The 27,548-nt window shown below is 42.8% G+C and overlaps 1 protein-coding gene across 3 annotated transcripts in view; it reads left to right on the forward strand.

Annotated features, from left to right (window-relative positions):
* Positions 1-1,632: 1,632 nt before the first annotated feature.
* LOC146219590 (protein NLRC3-like) overlaps positions 1,633-27,548 on the forward strand; it is a 33,359-nt gene continuing 7,443 nt past the window's right edge. For 2 of the 3 annotated variants that reach the window (XM_084694701.1, XM_084694702.1), the window contains exons 1-3: positions 1,811-1,819; positions 2,018-3,794; positions 3,924-4,091. In XM_084694701.1, coding sequence (XP_084550827.1) covers positions 1,813-1,819; positions 2,018-3,794; positions 3,924-4,091 — 1,952 coding nt within the window. In that variant the 5' untranslated portion in view covers positions 1,811-1,812. Of the gene's footprint in view, positions 1,739-1,810; positions 1,820-2,017; positions 3,795-3,923; positions 4,092-21,798; positions 21,970-27,548 lie in introns of those variants that run through there. The other variant, XM_084694700.1, reaches the window with a different exon arrangement.

Consider the following 27,548-nt stretch of genomic DNA (forward strand, 5'->3'; position numbering starts at 1 on the left):
CTGGGGGTTTTCACTAGCCTGGCTGCCAGCCCAACTTCTCCGCGCCCACAAAAAAATGTGGTCAGGAAGTTGGGTCTGGAAGGTCTCGTATTGGGAACAACTACATAAAACCAGGATCGGGACGGACCAATGAAATTGCCAGGGCGGGCTTTATACGATGATGGACAGATGATCAACAGTAACGTAATCAACAACGTCACGAAAGAGCCCTAGGGTTGAATTCGTTTTCAACAAACAACATATTACGTTGCTCTGATTGGTTGTAGGTCTATCCAATTGAGCGAAGAGGCATTTGTTTTACGAGTTCGGTTGAAACACGCCCCGTAGTCACAGCCCAACGGAGAGTTTTCAGACTCATATTCTGACTAGAATTGTGAGTATGACAACGTCAGGCTAGGTTTTCACTACTTATCTCTTTCAATGTCCTATTTATTATTTTTGAAAAATGCTATAAAAGTGAATGAAACATTAAAATTCAATGAAAGTAAAGAAATGATCATTTGTGTATCACTTGTGAAGACCTTTTTACAGATACCCGTTGTTATTTTTGGTTTGAAAGGTTTTGGTTGATATGTAAATGATTAGAAAATGGGTCAAAGCAACCCAAGGACAAAAGGGTTAAGGGGAGACACCCCAGTGAATAGGGATAACATATCAACATGAAACCTCCCCAGTTGAAAACTAATAGTAGGTCAAATATTGTTTTCATTACTAGTTTCCTGTAAATGTATGTTTAAATGAGCAAATGATTAAGTTGTAAAATATGATATCATTTGCATACATTTCCAGAACGGAAATCAGAACATTGAGTGAAAAACCTTGTTTCATTTTGTCAACATATCAGAGTCCAACATTTTTACAAAGGGAACTTTGGATATATATTTTTTCATCAGTCCATTAATCAAAATATGGTGGCAACAGCCGTTTAAGAAAATCCGTTGTAAATTGCACTGCATTTCATTCATCAGACAATAACACTAAACCATCTGGCCATGAAACATACGATCAGAGTCCACGTGCATCTAAAAGCACCGAAATACCTCAACAGATTCTGATGCCCAACGCATCTTCAGAAGCAAAATTTAGAAATGGTGCCATTTAATTTGTCAAACGGATAGTTTAAGGAAATTATTGATTACTCAGTCAGCTAGTGTCCAACAGGAAACCCCCTCATGGAAAGGAACAAATCAGTGCCATCTAGTGGTATAGAAGATAGTCTACTCTGTATCACTCTTAAACAGTTTGTTTGTGTGTATGCATGAATGGAGACAGTCCAGTATTTTAGTCTTAGATATTTAGCCCATGTGGTTCATGTGTTTAAGTAATGTCATCTCTTGTCCACAGAGATCAACAGAAGTTAGACCAGAGTCACCATGACAACTTATCTTCTATATTCACAGTGAGTTTTGTGTTGATTTCAAGTACAAACAAGACATAATCATTTGAATCCATTTCTACTACTGTGTACAGAGTTCCTGGTTCGTCTGATATATTCCCTCTCTGTTTCAGGTGCTTGAGGAGACTGTCATCAGTTTTGTGAAGGAAGAGCTGAAGAGGATGAAGAGGATTCTGAGTCCAGATTTCCCAGAAGGCTTAGAGAGTCAGAGGGAGGACCAGGAAGTGGTGGACCCTGATTATCAGAAGCAGGAGAGCAGTGCCAGAGAGGGAGCTCTGAAGATCACACTGCACGTCCTGAGGAACATGAACCAGAAGGAGCTGGCTGACACTCTGGAGGAAAGTAAGAGACTCCATATTTAGTCTTCGATGACCGACTGATGGTATATGATGAAGGTTACATATATGAAGAAAGTTATGAGTAGTACATAGTAACCCAATGTTCCTATTATCTGGTACTATGTGTGAGTATACAAAGCTGTTTCATTATTGTACCTGATAAATGATCATATAGGTGACATATGTTTAGAATTGAATATTAAGGACATATCGTCAGTTCATATTTTTCCGTTTTTGTGAATAATCAAAACTAAGTATAACATTTTTTGTTGTTTTTTTTCAGATGAGCGTGCTGAAATTTGTCAACAGAAACTCAAATCTAAACTGAAGAAGAAGTATCAGACTGTCTTTGAGGGCAAAGCTCGACAAGGAAACCCAACTTTACTCAATCAAATCTATACAGATCTCTTCATCACAGAGGGTGAGAGTGGAGAGATCAATAAAGAACATGAGGTGAGACAGATTGAGACAGCATCCAGGAAATCAGCAAGACCAGAGAGAGCCATCAAATGCAACAACATTTTTAAACCCTCAGCTGAACGAGACACACCTATCAGAATTGTTCTAACTAAAGGAGTTGCTGGCATTGGAAAAACTGTCTCTGTGCAGAAGTTTATCACAGATTGGGCTGGGGGACTGGCCAATCAGGAAATCCAGTTCATCTTTCCTCTGCCGTTTCGAGAGCTGAATTTGTTGGTTGGAGAAGAGTTCAGTGTGATGGAACTTGTCAATCACTTCTTTTCAGAAAACAGAGAATCAGGAATCTCCAGCTACGACAAGTATAACGTTCTGTTTGTCTTTGACGGTCTGGATGAGTGTCGACTGCCCTTAGCCTTCAAAAAGAACAAGAGCTGGTGTGATGTCACAGAGTCCACCTCAGTGGATGTGCTGCTGACCAACCTGATCAGAGGAAACCTGCTTCCCTCTGCTCTCATCTGGATCACCACTCGACCTGCAGCAGCCAATCAGATCCCTTCTGAGTGTGTTAATCTGGTGACAGAGGTAAGAGGTTTCAATGACCCACAAAAGGATGAGTACATCATGAAGAGATGCAGTGATAAGAAGCTGGCCAGCAGAATCATCTCACACATCAAGGCATCAAGGACTCTCTACATCATGTGCCACATTCCAGTCTTCTCTCTAATTAGTGTGACAGTCCTGGAGCACATGCTGAGAACAGAGAAGAAAGAGAAAATGCCCAAGACCCTGACTGAGATGTACACAGCCTTCCTGGTGTTACAGACCCAACAGAAGAAGGTGAAGTATCATGGGAAAACTGAGACAGATCCACACTGGGATGAAGACAGCATTAAGAGCATTCTGTCACTGGGAAAACTGGCCTTTCACCAGCTGGACAATGGCAACCTGATTTTCTATGAGAAAGACCTGACAGAGTGTGGCATTGATGTCCGTGATGCCTCAGTGTACTCAGGAGTGTTCACACAGATCTTTAGACAGGATGGTAAAGTCTTCCAGGAGAAGGTGTTCTGCTTTGTCCATCTGAGCTTTCAGGAGTTTCTGGCAGCTGTGTTTGTGTTTCTATCATTTATCAACAACAATGAGAATCTGGTGTCTCAGTCCACCTCAGACACATCTGACGTCCACCTCTACAAGAGTGCTGTGGACAAGGCCTTGCAGAGTAAGAATGGAAACCTGGACCTTTTCCTCCGCTTCCTCCTGGGCCTCTCAATGGAGTCCAATCAGACTGACTTACGAGGCCTACTGTCACAGACAAGAAGCAACACACAGAGCCATGAGGAAACAGTCAAGTACATCAAGGAGAAGATCAGAGAGGATCCCTCTCCAGAGAGATGCATGAATCTGTTCCACTGTCTGAATGAACTGAATGACCATTCTCTGGTGGAGGAGATCCAACAGTACCTGAGCTCAGGAAGTCTCTCCAGTGAGAAGAAGCTCTCAACTACACAGAGGTCAGCTCTGTTCTTTGTGTTGCTGACTTCAGAAGAGAAGATTGATGTGTTTGACCTGAAGACATACTCCAGATCAGAGGAATGTCTTCTGAGGCTGCTGCCTGTGGTCAAAGAATCCAAAACTGCTCTGTATGTATAAAGCAATTTTAATAATTATATAATTTAAGACATATTGTGATGTGATATTTGATTATCATATGATCCTATTGTACAAACTATGACTCTGATGATGTGTCATGTTCTCCTTATGTCATTTAGGCTGAATGACTGTAACCTCTCAGAACGGTGCTGTGAAGCGCTGGCCTCAGCTATCCCCTCCTCAGAGCTTACAGAGCTGGACTTGAGTAACAACAACCTGGGGGATTCAGGCATGAAGCTGCTCTCTGCTGGACTGGGGAACCCACTCTGCAAATTGGAGACACTGAGGTCTGTATTTATGTTCAACATGAGACAATAGCAAAGTTACAATAGCACAATGTCTTCATATGGTTGATTTTAAACAATATAATTTATTCTCAAGTTGGATATTAACATCATGCCAAGATTAAGATATGCTTTCTGTCATCAGTGAGGACTAGTTTGATAAGTATTCGATGGTAATTCTGCATACCTTGGTTGTAAGTTAACGAGTGGTTATTTGAGTTATTGTTGCCTTTCCATCATCTCGAACCAGTCTGCCCGTTCTCCTCTGACCTCAACAAGGCATTTTGGTCCACACAACTAGAGATGGTTGTGCGTGAAAATTCCAGATCAGCAGTTTCTGAAATACTCAGACCAGCCTGTCTGGCACCAACAACCATGCCACGTTCAGTCTTTTATTGTCAGATGCACAGAACACCACAAGGTCAGACTAGGCACTGAAATTCTTAGGACAAGACATCGCAAAGTCAGTTAAATCCTTTCTTCCCAATTCTGATGCTCAGTTTGACAACAGCAAGTTGTCTTGACCACGTCTACATGCCTAAATGCATTGAGTTGCTGCCATGTGATGCGATTTATGTTAACCAGTGACCGGTGAGAGTATTTGGGTAGTGTTAACAATCTCGAAGCCTTTGTCCAAAGGGTAATGAAACGCATCTTATTGGGGTGTGCTTGCCTTCGGCGAATAATAATAATAATAATTATTATTTCTTTATGCCCCCCTAAAACGTTGTCAATATTTGGACTACATAGACAACCTAGGTGTCAAACGTTTCGTCTTGGTAGCCATTGAGGTGCTTGTATTGGGATTTACGTTCCGTTGCACGGTTTAGTAGAAATTAAAGTTTTTGTGGCGAAAAGTGAAGCTAACGGTGGCTAACTTGCTAGCCACAGCCACTGACGCCACTGACGCCACTGACACCACTGATGCCACTGACGCCACTAACGTCACGAAAACTCGCGTGACTGTCTCTAGCAGAACATTAGTTTAGCAGCTTGTTAACTTCTGGGAGATGGCTAGTAGTGATGGGCATTCCGGCTCTTTTTCGTGAGCCGGCTCGTATGGCTCAGCTCACTAAAAAGAGCCGGCTCTTTTGGCTCCCGAACGGCTCTTTAATAAATACATGTTTTAACTATGATAGGTGTGAAAACAATTTGAATTAAATTATGAAATGAAATCATACTCGACCTTAACCACATATCTTAAAAAATGCATTGATATGTCATGGCTCTCCTCCGAGTTTTGACTACTTGTCTGACTGTGTGGACTGTGTGTGAGTTGGCTCGGCCCTCCCTCATGCAGTATTGACAGGAACAGAATGTGAGGATGATCGTGTGCGCCTTTAAGCCCACACTTATTTTTTTGTTGTTCTTTGAATTAGTCAATTATTTTATTATTTAATTAAAATTCATTGTTTCATAATCATTTAGTTTTATAGGCTCTATTAATCTATCTCTATAAAATAGAGTCGGCTTTTCAGATATGCGAGCCAGCTCCCAACGTTCACCTTCAAGAACCGGCTCTTAGAGCCGGATCGTTCGCGAACACTAATGGCTAGGCTAACTGCTTTACTGCAAGGCAGCTGCAGAAACGCCACAAGCAAAGAGGCCTGGGTGATAACTATTTGCTCATTTTACTCCGTGATATGACACACAATTGTGATGTGTAATGTACAGTATAAAGTAATATCATTAAGGAAGTACATTTACTTTTGGAAACAGTCGGCTACTATTTCACTGAAGCATTAGTATCATGACATTAGCCTATGTTGCCCGGGCAACACATACTACAGTGGTTTATGATGCATCTGTTTTCAATCGTTAAAATAAACATTCCTCACAAATACATTTTCGTTGTAGGATTTATTATGCCATTAGATTACAAGTAAACGATTTGAGTGAAATTATCATTACCTGTGGTTTCAAACCAGTGTAGCTCACTGCAACGTTGTAGCCTAGTCTAGTACTGTAGCTAACAAAAACAACTCCACGGCTGTAAACAGTAACGCTACTGTTTGAAACGGCAGCACATGTTTGGCACTACCCGTACTTAAATCAAAAGTATTTCAATAAGTGAAACTATCTGATTAGTGACTACAAACCTGAACTCCATTGCCACAGCCTAAACGTTGTCAATCTGTTCCTTAAAATAATTCATTTCAGCCTAGACCGTACAATGGAAGTAAGGTTAAATCGAATTCAACCAACACAATCTCTACCAAGAAAGTCTACAGTAGTAGTAGCCTACAATTTACCGGGGCAGCTTCTCTACACTAGGTCTATATCCCATTTTGCCTTGTTACTGACAATTAGGTCAATTTTTACACCGGTCTGCCAAATGTATTCGTTTTGATTCAACTATGAGGTTGCTGATCACCATTCCCTCTTGCAGGGGAAGTAACAACTTTGTTTCACGAGCATTCTTTCTTACTACAACTTCTGCTTGGCGTCCAGCAGAAGCAGAACGTTAGCAGAATGTTGCGGCAACGTTGTCCATGGGACCAAAAAATACGACGAAGGTACAACGTCGCGGCAACGTTGCCCACAGGTCTAAAAATAACGTAACCAGCCGACCAAGGTACGACGTCGTGGCAACGTTGTCCATGGGACCAAATGGCAACATTCCCTTTTGCTACGACGTTGCCACGACGTTGCCAGAAGATAACGTTGCGGGTTACCAACTGAGCACCTACTGGCAACGTTGCCGCAACGTCATGTGTTAGCTGGGTGGTCTAGCTGGCTAATTGTTACTAAGTAACAACTTTGTTGCAGGAGCATTCTTTGTACATTCGAGCTAACAGTGTCCGGTAGGCTTCTTCGCTTTAAATAATGATGTTGCTATAAATAATGATGTAAACCGAGGCTAAGTCCTCATAGAAAATGTAAGGTCAAAGAAACAAAAGAAAGGTTTGAGGTTACTCTAAAAATTATTAATAAAATAGGCTAATGTAATAATAAAACTGCTAAATCCTTCTCTAACTACACTCCTCTATCTTGCATAATGAAACATAACGTTTTTAAGTAATTAATAAGCATGCGCTTGCCCTCATTTCTCAAATGATGCCGTTCAGGGCGGTAAAATTACAAAATAGGATGCGAGTGTCTCAGAAATAATATTGAGCTATTTGTCTTCATGGCCAACCAATGAGAATATTGTGAATACAAACAACACAGACACAGGCGGCAAATAAACAGGCAGATGTCAGCCTTGCATTGTTTGAAAAAGAAGAAGCGGGAAGCCAGCTAGTATATAAAAGGCAGATGTTGGATCATGGAGACCCAAAGTCGTCCCCGCGTCTGGATTGTTGGCAGCTCGTTAGTCTACTGGCTTGTGCGACACGCAGAGGAGGTCGGACTGTACCCCGATCTTGCACTGGAGTGCCATATTGAATGGGTAGTGGTGAGGGGCATGAGGTGGGCAGACCTTGTTCCTAAGCTCCGTGAGAAGCGTGGCATGCTTCCCAGCCCGGACATAATGGTGCTCCACGTCGGGAGAAACAACCTCAGCCAAGTGACCGGGCTAGACCTGACAAGGCGGATGAAGCGAGACCTGGGGGCCATCATGGAGATGTTCCCAAACACTCTGCTGGTGTTTTCGGATATCCTGGAACGCTGCGTCTGGAGGTATCAGAGGAGCACCAGCGCTTCTGGTATCGACAGGGCAAGACATCGAGTCAACGCAGCGGTATCTAGCTTCCTGGCCGACCGTGGGATGAGGAGCATTCAACACCCCCAAATACGACACGATTTCGTGTGGATGTACCGACCCGACGGTGTCCACCTTGATCACGTTGGAAACTATGTGTTCTTGGGAAACATCCAAGACGGTCTCCGACGACTCCTGTGCTAGCCACAGCACACACAACAACGACTCTTTTAAGAGCCACCCAAAATGTTAAAATTTTTAAATTAGACCGTTCAAAGTGCCATTGTAATTGTACAACCATGGGGTCTTACAGGGTTAAATTGTACCATCTTTACATATTTGAAGTGTGTCATAAAAAGCGGCGTCATGTAGCTTAGCTCACTGTGTCCTACTCTATATAGCGAGCAACTCGACATTCATCCGTCTCTGAGCTAGCTTTAAAATAACAGAAAACATTAATATATTTACGTTGATACATTAAGATGCTTTTATGAATCAATATGTCCTACCACTTGAGAAACACTGTCCTACACATAATTAGACAAATACAATATTAGATGTCCCATAGCCTACAACCTCATAACCAGGTGCAACAGGTGCCTCAAGAGGATTAAGGAGTTGAAGAAGCAGATGCTTTGTCTTCCTCTTGTTGGACAACCAACAAGTTGTTTATATCTGAATACAATTTACTAAGTTACCTACTGAGCGATACCATCTGAGTGATACATGTAATTTAAAAAAAATTATTATCAAGGGAACACAATGGTCAGAACTGCAGTCATACACTTAAATGCTTTTTAAAATATGTAAACACCAGGAGACTATGGGTAGCTGGGGCAGCCACAAGCACACCCTCACAATTTCCCCAAAAATTGTATGCTCTCTAGTTTGATATGTAATCTCTAAATCTATTATGCATGAAGACCAGGGACGGATCTAGAAAAATATTCATGGGGTGGCAAGAGGGTGGCAGGAGATTTTGAGGGGTGGCACCCCGTGGCAGAAGTATATATGCTGATTTAATCGCAGTCATATTAATCAAGGTTTGTTTGGAATCAATGTTTATTTGGAATGCCCCCAAATTAAGAAATTTTAACTCAAAAACATTAGGTAACATTATTATGGCACATTGTTAAAGCCTCAACATGTATGTTTTCATTGATTTATTAGCTATTGGTTAATCAATAATAAACACAACCAAACCAAAGGTTGGACAACTTGGTCAGCTAGTAGTAGAAGAATGTGAAAAAAGTTTGAAGTTTGTATGGTTGATTTTGACAAAGATATTGAAGAAACCCTGAAAATTGTGTGTATTCAAATGTCTGTTAGGTTTTTCGGCATTCAGACTGTCTACTCTTTTACCCCGGTCCCTAAATATGACACAGAACCTGAACTGCTTTCACCTTGGTCTCAGTGCATTGGGGAGGGTGGTTCGAGTTGTTTAGTGCTGCATTCACTTGCAGTGGGATATTAGCAGGCCCAAACGTAATTCGTGCGAGCAGAATTCCGTCAAAAACCTGCGGAATTTCAAATAGAATGCATTGGTCTGAGGCAAACATTTAATAAACTTGTCCACTTATATTACGTCTCTATACTTTCGAAATAATTAACCTTTAAACAGAGCCCATTGCCATCAGTGTTGGTAGTAGGCGTGATAGCAATCAAAGGAAGTTTGTCAACCCTGAAACTGATACAGTAATGTTCACGTTAGTGTAGACAATATTTAAACGTTTGTCAAAAATGCCCAGATTCATTCCTGAAGAACATTCAATCAACCACATTCGGCGTCAAACTGTTGTGGAACATCTTCGGTAGCTCAAACACAAGAACAGGAATACAATTGGAATTCTGCAGATTTTCACTCTGAATAACAGCAGAAAATGTGAAAAAATCCACAGATTTTGTTTGGGTTGTATATTAGAAATTCGCTCTCGCAAATGTCTGATGAGCCGCATGTTTTCTTTGTTTTCAAAGCTGCCAACTGGGGTGGCAAGGCTATTTTTAGGGTGGCAGTTGCCACCCCATGCCACCCCGGTAGATGTTCCCCTGATGAAGACACAACCGGTCATCCATCACGCACTTTGTGAACATCTGGGGTTTCCCTCATAATAGTACAAAAAGACTGAATTCAATCGGTGGACACCACTTGTTTTAGTGAAACTGTCACGATGGCTGGCTGGTTGGTAGACCCAAATGCAAGATTCAGACCCAAAAAGTAAATTAAAGATTTATTTTCTAAACTCAGTTGGAGAAAAGGCAGGACTGCGATAGCGGAGAATCCAGGATGAATACTGGACTGATGAGACTGGAGCAAGCAGGGGTATGAACCGGGTCTAAGAAACAGACAGAGCAGGGGTGCATAATTCGAAATTCGCCATTTTTGATCCAAAATATACGGGAACGGGGCACCCAGCACCGCTCCTCTGGACCATAACCCTCCCAGTCCACAAGGTACTGGAAGCCGCGGCCCCGGTGGTGCACCTCCAGCAGGCGGTTCACAGTGTACACTGGGTGACCGTCAATCAGCCAGGGAGGCGGCGGAGCTGGATCAGGAGGGCCCAGCGGGCTGGATGACACAGGCTTTAAGAGGGAGGTGTGGAACACTGGGTGGACTTTCAGGGAGGCAGGCAGCTTCAGGCGGACAGCTACCGGGTTGACCACCGATACCACCTCGAAGGGACCCACGTAGCAGGGAGCCAGTTGACGCAAGGCCACCTTGAGGGGCAGGTCCTTAGGCAGGAGCCAAACCCGTTGTCCGGTGGTGTAAGCCAGGGTAGGGACCCATCGTCGGTCTGCGCAGCGTTTGGTGGTGGCTGAGGAGCGCAGCAGGGTGGAATGGGCTTTTCTCCACACTCGCTGGCAGCGGCGTACATGGACCTGGATCGAGGGAACGGATATCTCCTCCTCTTGGTGTGGAAACAGAGGTGGCTGGTAGCCCAGGGAGCAGTTAAATGGCGACAAAGCGGAGGAGGTGCTGATTAGGAAATTGTGTGCGTACTCCACCCAGGGCAGGTAAGAGCTCCAGGACGTGGGTTTGGAGGAGCACACACTGCGGAGAGCAGCCTCCATCTCCTGGTTGACCCGTTCTGTCTGGCCGTTGGTCTGGGGGTGTTACCCCGAGGACAGGCTGGCTGTTGCCCCCATGGCTCTGCAGAAAGCCCTCCAGACTTCTGATGTGAACTGTGGGCAGTCAGTCAGTCAGATACGATGTCCACCGCGCAAAAGGGTCCATCCTCCACAGCCCATACATCACCTTGTCTCTCAGGCCGACACTTCCACTCCCATTGGTGAGAGGCCTCATTGTGCTCACACCAGTCCCTGAGCACCACCATGTTCCCTCCCATGTCAGTGTGCTGACCTTCAGCATTCTTATACACACACCAAAGCTACATTTCAGCATGACATAAGTTACCGCACAGACCCAAAATTCTGTTGCATTATCCCATATCCCTGTTCTTATTTAAAGCAATTGATCACAATTGGATATATGTTTTAGTATTAACCATTACACATGTTATATACTTGAGGTAGTGATTAGCAGTATAGTTATCAGTCCTTCACAGTAACCAAAACATGAAGCATACGAACATGAAGAACCTCCACACCCTCGGAAAAAAGGGTGGATCACTGCTGCCATTGAATAAGGTACATTTGTACACACAGGAAAACGCACTCCTGGTTTACACCTGCTTTTAAGAGGCGCAAAATAGAGGTGCGCTCTTACTGGCAGTCTTTGTAAATACCTCAGAATATATAAATAGGCGCGTATCCTCCCACCTTTTTGGGTGGAACTCCCACTTTCCCCATGACCCTCCCACTTTCCCCACGACCCTCCCACTTTCCCCATGACCCTCCCACTTTCCCCATGACCCTCCCACTTTCCCCCTGACCCTTCCACTTTCCCCATGACCCTCCCACTTTCCCCATGACCCTCCCACTTTCCCCATGACCCTCCCACTTTCCCCACGACCCTCCCACTTTACCCATGACCCTCCCATTTTACCCATGACCCTCCCACTTTCCCCACAACCCTCCAACTATCAAACTGAGGCTTTAACGTATCGACCGAGCTTTAACGAGGTTGATACGCCGAAACCCAAGTTATATGGATAGTAAAACTCAGACTGATCGCTTTCGCTCATTTTGAAATTTTCGGCGGAGCGCATTACGGATCCGCATTGAGCTGTGAGTAGGTCACCACGCGGATGGCATGACTGCGCATCAGCCAATCGGAACTCTCGTACTCGTAACTTTTTTGAGTCTTTTGTTTTTAACTCAAGTTTTGTCTCATGTGAGGCAGTTGTTTTTGTTTGTAATAAATAATCTAGTGCGCTGATGAAGTACGGTATGGTTATTTTGTACCATTTCTTAATTGAATTTACAGAACAATTACTATACCGTGGTATATACCGTACCCGTGGAATTACTCATACCGTGATACAAGATTTTGGCCATATCGCCCACCCCTACTGGAAACAGGCGCAAACGGCTTCAAGTTCACTGTCGGATCTGTAGCCCACCCTTATAATGACATAGAACTGTGGCAGACACTGATGTGTGTGTGGTAAAGCTAAAATGGTCAAGACAGGTAGAGAAGGAGGGGCCCCTAAACTCAGCTTTGATTGGGGCCACAAAGTTGACGAACCCGCCTCTGCGCACACCTTAACCCGACTAGTCTAAAACATGCATTTGACACGCTGCACACAGGGTAGGTCACAGGCTGGACGCCGGGGTCTGTCGGGCCACAGTTCAAATGAATTCCGACCCCCATACCCAGCTACCTCTTTCCAGTTTTTCAATCCCTCTCCTGAGTTTAAATCTTCCCAATCCCACACATGCACAAGTTATTATTTATCTAAAATATAAATGGAATGACTGTAGTTCGTCTACCGCAGTCTGCCCTTCTGGTTGCTGAGTCGGTCTTTTCTAGGCTTGTTTGCCAAAGCGACCACGCTCCGTGTCAAGCTTATGGTCAAGCTAAATTAAGATGTGTTGCAAATCATTTCAAACAGGCGGAAACAGAATCTCAATAGAATGCTAGCGTTCCACGACTTCACGACTAACGGACCTAGCTGGAAAATTTAACGAACCCCGTGGGGATCAAAGATTGTTCTTGCTCCGGCTTTAACTTCTGGATATTCGGCAGCGTTGTCACAACGAACCAAATGGCTTCGCTCGCATCTTTCTCCGCTGCAATTACGGAACTACAACTCAAACTAACGCACGACATCAACGTCATCGTTCTCAGCCACTCCCTCTGTTTGCTGATTGGACAGGTAGAAAGTTAACCGGAGACATCTGACTTGCGTACCTCATGCCCAGATGCAGTACAGATGCAAAATCAAAATTGAGCGGAAGTACGTAGGAGGGCAGAGCCAGGCTACTTCTGTTCTGTCCGTGATCGGAAACATAAGTTCAGACTTTTCATCTCATAATATGACCCAGCATGAATGGATTTACGTGTTTACTTCATCTCCAAAGAATGTATTAATTTAAATAAACAAGTTAAGAAATAATGTAACTTTAACTACAAAAGTAATTGGTTAATTGACATAAAACGGAGCCTAAACAAAGCAGTGCGTCTTTGACAAGTTATAATCAATAATGGCGTATAGGCTATCCGTTCTTCAACCCTGTGGATGATGGTGTTCAGATTATACAAAGAGCATTTATTCCACCAGTCCCACGGGTCTTCAGAGACATAAGTAATGCTTCACTGACCAGTATCTGTGGAACAGGTATAGGTTCAGCAGGCCCAGCATTGTTTATCTACATAGATTTTGTCATTCTTTAAAATATGTATATATATTTACATTTAGTCATTTAGCAGACACTCTTATCCAGAGCGACTTACAGTAAGTACAGGGACATTACCCCCGAGACAAGTAGGGTGAAGTGCCTTGCCCAAGGAAACAACATAATTTAACATGGCGGGGAATAGATCCGGCAACCTTCTGATTACTAGCCCGACTCCCTCACCGCTCAGCCATCTGACTCTCTCTATATATACATATAGAAAAACATTTTAGCCTTCAGTGGACACATACGTGAACGTTTTCTGTTAAAAGATAAACTGTCTCTGGATAAAGCCATACAGAGTGCTAATCGAGTGGAATCAGCCGCGCGCAACGCAAGTGAACTCTCAAACAGTGAAGTGCTGGTGAGGGAGATGAATACGCTGCCAAAGAAGGAACCAAAACATCCGAACAGCACAGGGGTTGTTCCATCAACGTCGATTAAGGGAATGCAAGACTTATTTTGTCAAGTCTCACTTACTTTAGCGATAGTTCCGTACCATTAAGGTGGATTATTATAGTTCTAGCTACGTAACCAAAGATCTGGACTAGCCTGATCCGTGTCAGGCTAAAAGTCAAGCTAAACAAAAATGTGTCGCAAATAATTTCAAACAGGCGGAAACAGAATCTCAAAAGACAGTTCCATCGAGTAAATTCCTGCGCGCGAAGCACTTTAGTCCGTGTTCGGGAACGTAAATTCAGACTTTTTGAAGTGCAGACATGAATGATTAGCGTGTTTAGGCCTACTTCATCTCCAAAAAATATATTAATTTAAATTAACAAGTTAATAAATAATGTCACTTTATCTGTTTTCAAAAGCCATTGGTTAATTGACATAAAATAAGTCCTTAGAAATTAAGCAGAGCCTCAAGACAAGTTACAATCAATTATGGCGTATCCGTTCTTTGACAAGCCTGTGGTGGATGAAGGTGCTCAGATTAGACAAAGAGCGTTTTTCCCACCAGCCCCAAGGGTCTTCAGAGACAAAAGGAATGCTTCCCTGACCAGTATCTGTGGAAGAAGTATAGGTTCAGCAGGCCCAGCTTAGTTTATCTAGATAGATTTAATTGTCATTCTTAAATAAAATAAAACATGTATATATATAAAATAACACTTTAGCAACTCTTAAGGATGGCAATGAACACATAAGCAGCCTACCATCCTTTGTAGAAAGTAATAGAAAGGAGAGTAGACTATGATAGTAGAAAGGAGGGTAGTAGACTGCAGGTTATGTAGGTAGGCCTAGACTATGTAGTCTGCTGGAATCACACACAAAGAAGCAAACCCACTGTAGCCAAGCCTTGACACTGTTCAGTGTGTCTGCATCTGTCTATGTCTTTGCATGTGGGACGTTCTTGAACTATTCCAGGAAATATGAAGGGTATACTTTGCTCCAAGCAGTACCTGAATATTATCATCAGTTTTTCAGGTAATCGTGAAACACAAAGAATCAAGGATACTTTTTATTCAATTGTATAAAGTATTTTCATTGTTTAAAGGTGACATGACATGAAAACTTCATTTTATGAGGTTATTTAACATTAATATGAGTTCCCCTAGCCCGCCTTTGGTCCCCCAGTGGCTAGAATTTTTGATAGGTCTAAACAAAGCTCTGGGTGTTCTTCTCCGCCTTTGACAAAATGAAGGCTCAAACACTGTTTGAAAATCTCCTCCAAGTGACGTAGATACGAGAAAGGTTACCTCCGCTCTCTCTGCTTTGCCCGCCCAGATCATCTGGCCCGCCCATGAGAAACTGAGCTACACCGTGCAAGGGCAAGTGCGATATCGGTTTTTCCTGGAGAGACATCATGGCGAGCAAACAAACGAAGCACAACAGTTGCTCAGTGCTTGGATGTACAAATGCAAGCACAAATCTTTATTTAATTCCTTCATCCGAGCCTCTGCACAACCAATATCTCAATTTTATTTTCGCTGGAAATGCGCCGACACAACTTCCCAAAGTTTTGCATGTCTGCGCCAAACATTTCAGCCCTGCTGTTTCCTCAACTTCAGCCAACACAAAACTGGCCCTCCACCTCTGGATCATTACTAAATCTCCTTGGTCAAGCTACAAACCTTGGACAAGTAAGTTAACTAAAGCTATATCATTTTGTTGCTTTACTGTATATGGTTACCTAGCTTGCTACCCTTAGAATGTGGCTGTAACATTAGCTCTGCAGCTAACAGCTGATCTGTTGCTAACAAAGATAAATGGCATCAAGTGTGTGTGTGAATACAAACGCTGTAACGCCAGTGTTGTACACTTCTTTGTTATTTGGATAACCGTTATGCTGTTGGTGTTATGGCATGCGCGATATCCGCCTTTCCCCTCATTGAAATTATTATGAGTGTGCACCTCTGCAAACCAGGGTGATCAGATGAGAATGGGCAAATTCGAAGCATTTTACAGCAACGGGGCTACGAGCCAGCTGAGTTACTGTCGCTAATGTAAAGGTAGATGGCATCAAGTGTGTGTGTGAATACAAACGCTGTAACGCCAGTGTTGTACACTTCTTTGTTATTTGGATAACCGTTCTGCTGTTGGTGTTATGGCTCGCGATATCCGCCTTTCTCCACATTGAAATGACTGAGTGTGCACCTCTGCAAACCAGGGTGATCAGATGAGAATGGCTAAATTCGAGCCATCTTACAGCAACGGAGGCTACGAGCCATTGCGATACATCCGTTGTAAACATTAGCGCATGTTGCCGCCCCTCTCCTCGTCATTAGCATTTAAAGCTACAGACACAGAAACAGCGCATTCTGAGGAAAGCTGATTGTGGGACTACTTGTAGTGGCTATAATTCTGCACCATGGCTGAATTTCGGGAAAGAGACTTCAGATACAGTATTAGGGGACCACTAAGGCCTATATAAAAGCATCCAAAAACAGCATGTCATGTCTCCTTTAAAGTAGCCTATATGTTGACAAGCCTCTATATTACCTCTCCTCTGGCTTCCCCAATATTATAGGTGCAATATACTGTTCCCATGGGTGTATCCAGGCCCATTGGAAGACTCAGGGGGTGACTGCCTGGTGCCCCCATGGTTGAAAGTGTTTCTAAAATGCCTTAGAGTGGCAAAGATTAGACCAAGTGCCCTACTGTCTGCCATTCACATTGTGAAATATGCTTGAGTGCCCAGGATGCCCCACGCAATAAATGACAGTGTGCCCTCTATAAATGTAAAAACATGTCTTAATGAGTTCCTTTATAGTATAGAAAATGTGATGCAGTACCCTATATGGTGCCCTTATAATGGCCTAAATTGGACTGTTCCCATGCCCTTACTTCCAATGGAAAAGGGTGCTTTATGCTGCCCCTACATGACAGTGTCCATCATGTTGCCCTTTCCAAAGAAGACAATTAGATGCTGTGCCCAACAGTCTCCCCTTATGTTCCCAGTAGGGCATGCTTTCCCAAAGTGAGTCTATCACTGTCCAAGCCCCCTCTTGATCTGTGGAGGCAGACTATGTTAATTGGAAATACTCATGGTAAAATAATGATAGTCATGCTGAGCAATTTTAAATGACTGTTCTGCCAAACAAAGTGTGCAGTTTGGGTCACCTTCTGATCTAAAAAGTCAGTGCTGGATCTGTGCAATACTAGTCATTTCAGTGAATCCCTATTTTAGTCATGGTTATCTTTCCCTTTTATCTTAAAGCTCAGCATTTAGCCTATCAGTTAATAAATGCCTGTGGCAAAGTTATTTTGAAGTAATTTATTGATTTTGTTCAAGATGTGAAGACAAAAACATTATTAGCCCACATCAAGTGCAATTAACCATGGCTTTCTTCAGTGTTTTGAATTTTATCCTACAATTTTCAATTGCTCCCACGTTCTTTTTTGGGCTATTATTCTCAATCTCCTGTTGAGAATATCAGCCATAGGCTAGCCTGTCAGAACGGTTTCAGACAGCTCATCAAATTACGCTAATTATCAATAGGCCTAAATGCATATGTTAAGTAGATTTGGTAGGTCTACAATATACGCATTTTAACGGTCGTAATGGTTTGACAAGTTGTCTCCCTTGCCATGTTAATTGCGGCAAGGGGACAACTCCCAAAAAACTCAAAATCAATTTACGCTGCTGAAACAACACCTTTCTGCTGCTTTACGCTTTGCTTTTTGCGACATAACTCCTCTTTTCGACGATCGCCTGATCTGGGCTGCGAGTCTAAGCTTATTGAGGTCTAACTTGAATTAGCGTTGCCTGTTAGTGGAACGGAACGTTAGTGGAACGGCTTCAGGCTTAAGTCTAAGTTGACGTTTACCCAAGTGAGACTTATTCGTGTTAGCGCGACTTGCGTTAGCAACGTTGGTGGAACACCTCCCAGGTGTAACGCCAGAGCCTTCTGCAGCTGGTAATTGGCTGCCACGCTCGGCATCCCCGGAATATTAGGACAATCGGCTGCACCTGTGACTCGTTTAGTTTTGTGTCTGTTTGTGTATTGTCCGGTGCAAAGTCTTGAAACTGTTTTGCTGTTTAGTCCGAGCCTTGTTTTACGGTGGCCGACATGTGCAAACGCGCTGCAAATTAAGACAACACATGCAAATAGACAAAACACAAGGAAATTAAGAAAACATCTTCATTAATTTGACAACACATACGCACAATTCAGCAAAAGCGCTGCAAATACACACAACACAACCAAATACATAAACGCGCTGCAAATACATAAACGCGTTGCAAAAACGAAAGCACGCAAACCAAAAACGCTGCAAATACATAAACGCGTTGCAAAAACAAAAGCATGCAAACCAAAAACGCTGCATCCAGTTTTCACAACGGAAGTTGACCAGGCCTCTAGAGGGAGCGCTAAGTGGAAGAGCTTGATTTTCGACCCCACGGAGTGTAAGAGAGAGAGAGCATGTGAGAAGTTTAGACCAACATCGAAGTAAAGAGGTGACATAAAAAGGTTAGTATTCATTTTTACATGTGGCCCTCCTCTTTTACAGTTTTTCAAAAGAGCAACTGCTATTTTGGTCCCATTTCCAAAACAAACTTGTTCTCTCTCTCGCTCCGTGGGGCCGAAAATCAAGCCACTTAGCGCTCCCCCTAGAGGCCTGGTCAACTTCCATTGTGAAAACTGGATGCAGTGTTTTTGGTTTGCGTGCTTTCGTTTTTGCAACGCGTTTATGTATTTGCAGCGTTTTTGGTTTGCGTGCTTTTGTTTTTTGCAACGCGTTTATGTATTTGGTTGTGTTGTGTGTATTTGCAGCGCGTTTGCTGAATGCTGCGTATGTGTTGTCAAATTCATGAAGATGTTTTCTTAATTAACTTGTGTTTTGTCTATTTGCATGTGTTTTCTTAATTTGCAGCGCGTTTGCACATGTCGGCCACCGTATTGTTTAGCCTGGCTGCCAGCCCAAATTCTCTGAGACAACTCTGGACGATTTACGACTGCTATTTCGAGTTTGAAAAGTCTTCTTAAGTTCAGAACAAATCCCAGATGAGAAAACTTTCATGAATGCAAAATATTTTCCTAAATACTGTACAATTCAGAAGAAATTCCTTCTTAAATTCTTCTTAAATGCGTTCGAGAATGAGGCCCAATGTTTTGTTTGTTTTTTCAGGTGGGGCAGACAATGTGAGGGCCCTATATAAAAGAAACCTGGAGCTTGATTATAAGAGGCTTTTAATTAAAAAAAACAAGGCTGGAGACAGAAAAGCTGGAATATGAGAAGAGATAGTACATGACGGAATGAATGACACTAAACTTAGTTACACTGACATATTTTTCTGTGTTCGTAGGGAAGGGAGAACACATGAGGATGTATTTGTTAAACTTTTTTCTTTTGGTCTTTTTATACCTTTTTGTGGCTTTCTTGTTGTACCTTTTGAATCTTTTCTGGGGGTTTTCACTAGCCTGGCTGCCAGCCCAACTTCTCCGCGCCCACAAAAAAATGTGGTCAGGAAGTTGGGTCTGGAGGGTCTCGTATTGGGAACAACTACATAAAACCAGGATCTGGGCGGAACCAATGAAATTGCCAGGGCGGGCTTTATACAATGATGGACAGATGATCAACAGTAACGTAATCAACAACGTCACGAAAGAACCCTTGGGTTGAATTCGTTTTCAACAAACAACATATTACCTCGCTCTCATTGGTTGTAGGTCTATCCAACTGAGCGTAGAGGCATTTGTTTTACGAGTTCGGTTGAAACACGCCCCATAGTCACAGCCCAACGGAGAGTTTTCAGAATCATATTCTGACGAGAATTATGAGTATGACAACGTCAGGCTAAGCCTTGTTTAGAATATGTAGACTATTACGGACCTTAGCTTGTTTTCTGATATTACGTTTTGGAGCTCCTGTATTACCCTGTCTACCGTGTACCGATCTTTGCTTGTCCGACCATTCTATTAAATCTGCGCTTCGACCCGACCCTGTCTGGCATTCCTTACTGTGACCCTTGAAACAAACTGAGATTCCTCTGGTGACGTACTCAAGACAGAGAATCCCAGTATTGGAACAACTGGATACAAATGGATACATGATGGATGTTCTGCTCCAGCCTCATTTGACATTGTAGAATCAGGTTCACCACTGCTCAGGTTAGACTTAATCCAGGCACTGAAAATGGTCATTGTGGGAAACAGAGTAAAACTCAGATCAGAACAGACAGTGAGAGAAATAGCGGTTCCACCCTTGCCTGCCCCTACAGCTTCACCTCTACCTACCGTGGGCTGTGTGAAAACTTGTGCAGAAAGTAAAAGATTATGTGAAACCTATGCAGCAGAATTTTTTCTGAAAATTGCCCTTTACATTTTTAGTCATTTAGCAGACGCTCTTATCCAGAGTGACTTACAGTAAGTACAGGGACATTCCCCCCGAGGCAAGTAGGGTGAAGTGCCTTGCCCAAGGACACAACGTCATTTGGCACGGCGGGGAATCGATCCGGCAACCTTCTGATTACTAGGCCAACTCCCTCACCACTCAGCCATCTGACTGCCCTTCTCTGTCAGGAAAGCTGTTTCGCTGAATTAAAACGTCTGTTAGACGCTGACATCATCGAAAAGATAGACCCTTTTCCCTGGGTGACCCGCAAATCAGTGTGACTCAAGGAAAGAGCTCAACAAGAATATGGACGTGTACGGACCTCAGGGAGCCCAACAAGGTGGTGCTAACTGATTGTTACCCCATTCCTCACATGGAGGAGCTCCTTTCAGAACTCGGGGGAGAAACCATGTTCTCCACCATCGACCTCGCAAATGCTGACTACCAGGTTCCTCTACATGAGGACAGCAGAGACCTGACTGCCTTCATAACTTATGAGGGGTATGGACTAGCATCTGCGCCGTCAGCATTTCAGAAAATGATGTCCATAGTGCTGCAAGGTCTACCTGGAGTTCAGGCGTATCTTGATGACATCCTTATCTACTCATCTTGCCGTGCTGATCACAAAACTCGCCTGAAAACGGTACTCTAAAGGTTACATGACGCTGGACTACATCTGAATACAGAGAAGTGTAAATACTACCAGGAAAACCTGACCTATGTGGGACACACCATAAGTAAGGATGGCCTTCTACCGAATGATGACCTCATTGTAGCTTTTCATGATTCTCCAGCACCCAGTGATGCTGCGTCTCTCAGGTCCTTCCTTGGCCTGACAGCGTGGTACTCAAAGTTCATACAGAACTACGCAGCCGTCATGGAGCCGATGAGAAATGTACTCTGTGGTGCTACATTCACATGGACCGGGGAGGCACAGAAAAGCTTCCAGCGGGTAAAACCACTTAGAACTGACAGTTCAGCACCTGCTCTGTTTGACCCCTCTCTGCCCACCATTGTGTCCACAGACGCCTCAGACTATGGCATAGGTGATGTACTTACGCAGACAACTCTGAAAGAACCGGGACTTTTGCTTCTCGTCACTACTGTCTGAACCAGCATCATGAGGAGTAGTGTGTATGTGGTCACTACTGTCTGAACCAGTATCATGAGGAGTAGTGTGTATGTGGTCACTACTGTCTGAACCAGTATCATGAGGAGTAGTGTGTATGTGGTCACTATTGTCTGAACCAGTATCATGAGGAGTAGTGTGTTTGTGGTCACTTCTGTGTTCAAACCATTCCAAAACATACCAAAGGATGTATTGTGTTATTGTATTGTAACTCAGCAATTCAGTGGGAGAGTTCCACTCTTCCAGAGGTGGTCGGTGTTGAAGAAGAGGTGCAGACCATCAGCAAAGCATAATCATGCATCAAGAGTAGAGGTAACAATAAAAAGTGTTTGTAATCCCTCCTTAATGATAACCTTCTACAGGCTGTCAGGCTGTCACATCACAGAGGAAGGCTGTGCTTCTCTGGGCTCAGTGCTGAACTCAAACTCCTTCCTGAGACAACTAGATCTAAGTAACAATGATCTGAAGGATGCCGGCATGAAGCTGCTCTCTGTTGGACTGGGGAACCCACTCTGCAAACTGGAGACACTGAGGTATGTAATCAAATTCAACAAGAGACAACAACTAGTTACACAATATCACACACCACACACTGGCTGCAAGTTTGTGGTTAATTCAAGATACAAGGAGGCCGGCCAAATAATATTCAGGGCAGGCTAGGGTCATATTCTACAAGGTAGAGTCATTCAGGTACAGGGCGGCTGGCAGGCTCAGAGTCAGGGCAGGCAGGAGGCCAAGCAGGGAACTAAGAGGTAGAAAAGACTAAAGGAGGTAGAAAAAACACAAGGAAGGCTTTTATAGGCATTGCAAACAAAAACTGTCCCCAAGCAGAAAACACAGAGATAAATGAGGGTAGGAACGAAGATGGGAGACACCTGGAGGGGTGGAGACAAACATGACATAGGTGAAACAGATCAGGGTATGACAGGAATCTGTATAAGACAAACTACTCCATGATATTATTGTAGGTTGACCTGGGCAGTATGTTTTGTATTGTTCTGCCAATGTACTGCTTCACATGTGGTTAACACCCTAACTCTGCATTAAAGTTTATGGGTCAGAAAAGGTGCCTTGTATACTGAGACACCTGCTACTGGATGTAGTATGTAATACATTCTTGGAGTATTGTACAACTATGTAACTGGATTTACAATGTTCTACATATCAAAGGATGGTATTGCATTTAAGATAAAGGGAAAGCTAACCAACCATCTGACTTATCAAACTTTCTTCGGGTTTGAGAGGAAAATGATCAGACTGATTATTCTATATTTCTACCTCTAGAGGGTAGTAGTGTTTGTGATCCCTCCCTAATGATACTCTTCTACAGGCTGTCAAGCTGTCACATCACAGAGGAAGGCTGTGCTTCTCTGGGCTCAGTGTTGAAGTCAACCTCCTTCCTGAGACAACTAGATCTAAGTAACAGTGATCTAGAGAATGCCGGCATGAAGCTGCTCTCTGCTGGACTGGGGAACCCACTCTGCAAACTGGAGACACTGAGGTATGTAATCAATTTCAACAAGAGACAACAACTAGTTTCACAATATCACACACTGGCTGCAAGTTTGTGGTTAATTCAAGATACAAGGAGGCCGGATAAAGAATATTCAGGCTCGGGTCATATTCTACAAGGTAGAGTCATTCAGGTACAGGGCGGCTGGCAGGCTCAGAGTCAGGGCAGGCAGGAGGCCAAGCAGGGAACTAAGAGGTAGAAAATACTAAAGGAGGTATAAAAAACACAAGGAAGGCTTCTGTAGGCTTGACAAACAAAAACTGTCCCCAAGCAGAAAACACAGAGATAAATGAGGGTAGGAAGGAAGATGGGACACACCTGGAGGGCTGGAGACAAACATGACATAGGTGAAACAGATCAGGGTATGACAGGAATCTGTATAAGACAAACTACTCCATGATATTATTGTAGGTTGACCTGGGCTGCATTTCCCGATAACGATGGATCGTAGCAACTATTGAGCAAAAAAATGACACCATCGATATTTCTTACGTGCCTTTCCCAAACATGCTCGTAAGGTGTAGGCTAATCTATGAGCTTTCAAGAGTTACACATTTTCAAAAGACACTTTAGCTACAATGTCTTTGGGAACGGCCCGTAAAACTAAGATTCGTCCTACGACGGATTCTACGATCAACTTAGGCTTACGACGCTTTCGGGAAACGTAGCCCTGGGCAGTATGTTTTGTATTGTTCTGCTAATGTACTGCTTCACATGTGGTTAACACCCTAACTCTGCATTAAATGTTATGGGTCAGAAAAGGTACCTTGTATACTGAGAAACCTGCTACTGGATGTAGTATGTAATAAATTCTTGGAGTATTGTACAACTATGTTACTGAATGTACAATGTTCTACATATCAAAGGATGATATTGCATTTAAGATAAAGGGAAAGTTAACCAACCAGGACAGACAGTCATCTGACTTATCAAACCTTCCTTGTGTTTGAGAGGAAAATGATCAGACTGATAATCTTTATTTCTACCTCTAGAGGGTAGTAGTGTTTGTGATCCCTCCCTGATGATAACCTTCTACAGGCTGTCAGGCTGTCACATCACAGAGGAAGGCTGTGCTTCTCTGGGCTCAGTGCTGAAGTCAAACTCCTTCCTGAGACAACTAGATCTAAGTAATATTGATCTGAAGGATGCCGGCATGAAGCTGCTCTCTGCTGGACTGGGGAACCCACTCTGCAAACTGGAGACACTGAGGTATGTATTTATGTTCTACGTGAGCCATTAGTAAAGTTATAATCGTGCAATGTATTTGTGTGGCTGATTTAAACAATTTAGTTAAGTCTCAAGTTGGGTATAAACTTCATGCCAAGAATGAGATATGCCTTCTTGTCATCAGTGAGGACTAGTTTGATAAGAAACTCACAGATTTGCTGTATCTGAAACACTCTAAAACATGCTGTAGGGGCTTATATTTTATTTTACATTTTTGTTTATTTTAGACAGAATAACAATGTTGATGCAATTGTTCCTGAATGTGCAACATGATTGCAGTCTCTTTGGGTAGTGTTAACAATCTGTATGTCCTTGCCCAAAGGGTAATAAAATACAGCTTAACTTAATTTTCAACCTTAAACCTATTTTTCATTGAAACACAACCTGTCATTCATCAAACTTTGTGAAAATCTGGGGTTTCCCTCTTCACAGTTGAAATACATTGACTTTAATCTGTGAACACCACTTGTTTTATTACAACACTGAAATGTTCAGTCATGGCTTTCGCAAAGAGAGAAATGGAGGTACTGTCATCTTCAGCACCTTTTATAGACTGTAACCTAAATCGGTAGCACACATAATTTCAATTTCTTATTCTGTACGTGTGTGTCAGAGATTGTTGTGATGTATTTTTATGAATGTTAGGGTCACTAGGAAAAGTAAGACATTTGAAGTAAAAAAAAAAAAAAAATCTTTGAGGGTTTTCTCTGCTGTTAAATATAATAGCAGTCATGTTTGACCCTGAGGACAACACAAGGGTTAAGATATACTATTCATCATATTATTGTACATTTACCTGGGCAGTGAGTTTAGCATCTGGCTGTGGCTGTTGTTCCTGTGGTTGACGCCTCTTCCACTACATGAAGGGTTTCAAATTAGGAAGGGCAAGAAAAGTGTGCTTGGATGCATGATACTAAAGCAATATTGTACAAATGCGAGTGAGGTTGGTAGGGGTTCACCACCCGTGGTATATCCCTTACCAACCCCACTCGCAGTCGTACTATATTGCTTTTATAAAACAATTTTACAGTCAACCAATTTACATTTAAACAAAGCTATCGATGAAAAAAATGTTTATTTTGCCATTGTTCCTCCGCAAAGAAAAAATAGTTCCGGTGTTATGTCCCAACTGGTTCCCAATTTAACTGGTTCCCCAGCTGTGCGTGCACCTATCAGTCTGCCTCTATCACCAGATTTGTCACAAATTCACAAACATATTCAGAGCTCTCAAGTGTCACACATTGAGCGTGACAGTCACTCATTTCGGTCTTTTGTCACGTCCTCCGGCCACACATTGTATTTCTCAAGCAGAAAAAAAATATTTATAATATATTTAATATGCCGCAGCACCCAACCAAAATTTGATTCGATTTTTCGTAAAAACGGTCATGACATGATGGCAAATAGGCCTATATTATGTTAAGCACGAGCATAGATTGTTGACATGTCTATCTGGAGCAAAGACGAAGATTAATACTTTAATTGTTAACCACAATAGGAAATGATATATATTTAAATAATATTAGTCTTGCCTTCAGAAGCTTTTGTTAAACACACCCATTATTCTGTTTTTGATCGTGTCATCAAGCCAGACTGCTTTTGTGGGACACAGCGAGCTACTGAAGCCGATGAGACAATTCAAATTCAGTCACAAATTTATCAACTACGTTGGGTTTCAGGCAACATTTTGTTTTGGCTTCTTCTGAAACAACTTGTTACCGTTGACACACTACCCAAATGTAGGCTACTAAAAAAGTATTTGGGGTTAACTCGAGGCAATAGCCATATTCACCAAGATATTACAGCCCCGTAATGGCTACCACATATTGCAAAGTAATACTTACATGGTCGCTGTTAACCCAGACAATATGATCAGTTTAAATGCAAACACTGCCGAGTAGTAGTCTATACATGGGGTAAAATTCTACCTGCAACAGGGCTCTCAAGTTTTGAAGACAAGCAAGGTAAGTTCAAGTTTTGAAGACAGGTAAGAGTGACATTCCCCCCCCCCCCCCCCCCATCAGGGTTTCAACATTAATGACATTATTTTAAAAGTGACCTGTAACATCGACTATGCAAAACACTTAAATGTATTTAGTGCTAATACAATTATTACGCCTATTCGGAAAGAGATGTTTATAATGTGACAATATGTCAGTCATCGTGTGATAACGAAAATATAACTAGGCCTAATATACGTAACAGATGGGGGATTGCAAGCTTCGTGAGAGGTATCGGGCCTATATTAGTCCCGCACTGGGTCCGAACCTGCCACCTTTGACATCTCAAGCGCCACCACTACCAACTACGCCAACGAAAATCTAACGGTTGACGCGGGTGGCTTTTAATTAACTGAGGAGTGAGTTTCACCGATACACACATCGTTCTCAGCCACTCCCTCTGTTTGCTGATTGGACCTACAAAAAATGTGTTTCTGAAAACCGAACTCCCAGACCTAGTACAGAAGCAAAATCCAAATTGAGCGGAAGTACGTAGGAGGGCAGAGCCAGGCTAAGTTAGAGTGGCCAGAGGAATTTTGGTTGGGTGCTGCGGCATATGAAATATATTCAGGGTTCGTACGGTCATGGAAAACCCGAAAAGTAATGGAATTTTAAAATGGTTATTTCCAGGGCCTAGAAAAGTGCTTGAAAAAAATAAAATCCCCAAAGTTTTGGAAAAGTCATGGAAAGTTGTTATAATCATATTTTCATGTTGTTCATTTACGCTGAGTTTTAAATAATTCACATGCTTTTAAAAGAAATACGTTCAAAATATAAGCAGGCATACGCTCTCATACTAACTGAAAAGTTCGATGGCCATAGCAACAGTAACTCAGAGAAGCGCGAGGGATAATTCAAAATGCCAGGAAAGTGTAGATTTAACGATGCTTGGCTACAAATGGAAAGATACATTACAACAGACAAATCCCCGGGACAAGCAAAATGTCGGTTGTGTGGTGGAAAATCATTCGACATTTCAAACATGGGAGAGGCGGCATTAACTAGCCATTCCAAAGGTAGCAAACATCAGAGCGCTGCTGCTAGCAAAGCTACAGCAGCCGGTGATGGGTGCTGCTAGCAAAGCTACAGCAGCACCCATCACCGGCTTTCTCACCCAACGAGGTCCACTGCTACGCCTAGCAGCAGGGGTTGATAACCGATGCCGTGACAATAAATGAAGTCCTAACTGCTGAGGTAATGTGGGCTGAAGGGGCTTATTTTCCCGACTATGACCGGCGTTCTATACATTATGCCTCTTATTACACGGCTACTTGCCAAAAAAATAACTTAACACAGTGTGTCTTTTTACAATTTATTTGTTACCATTCGTAGTGTTGATCAGCAGAAAAATAGTTCGCCAAAGACGTTGAAC

Source organism: Hypomesus nipponensis, chromosome 28 (genome assembly GCF_054491055.1).
Source record: "Hypomesus nipponensis isolate SF chromosome 28, ASM5449105v1, whole genome shotgun sequence".
Classification (NCBI taxonomy): Eukaryota; Metazoa; Chordata; class Actinopteri; order Osmeriformes; family Osmeridae; genus Hypomesus; species Hypomesus nipponensis.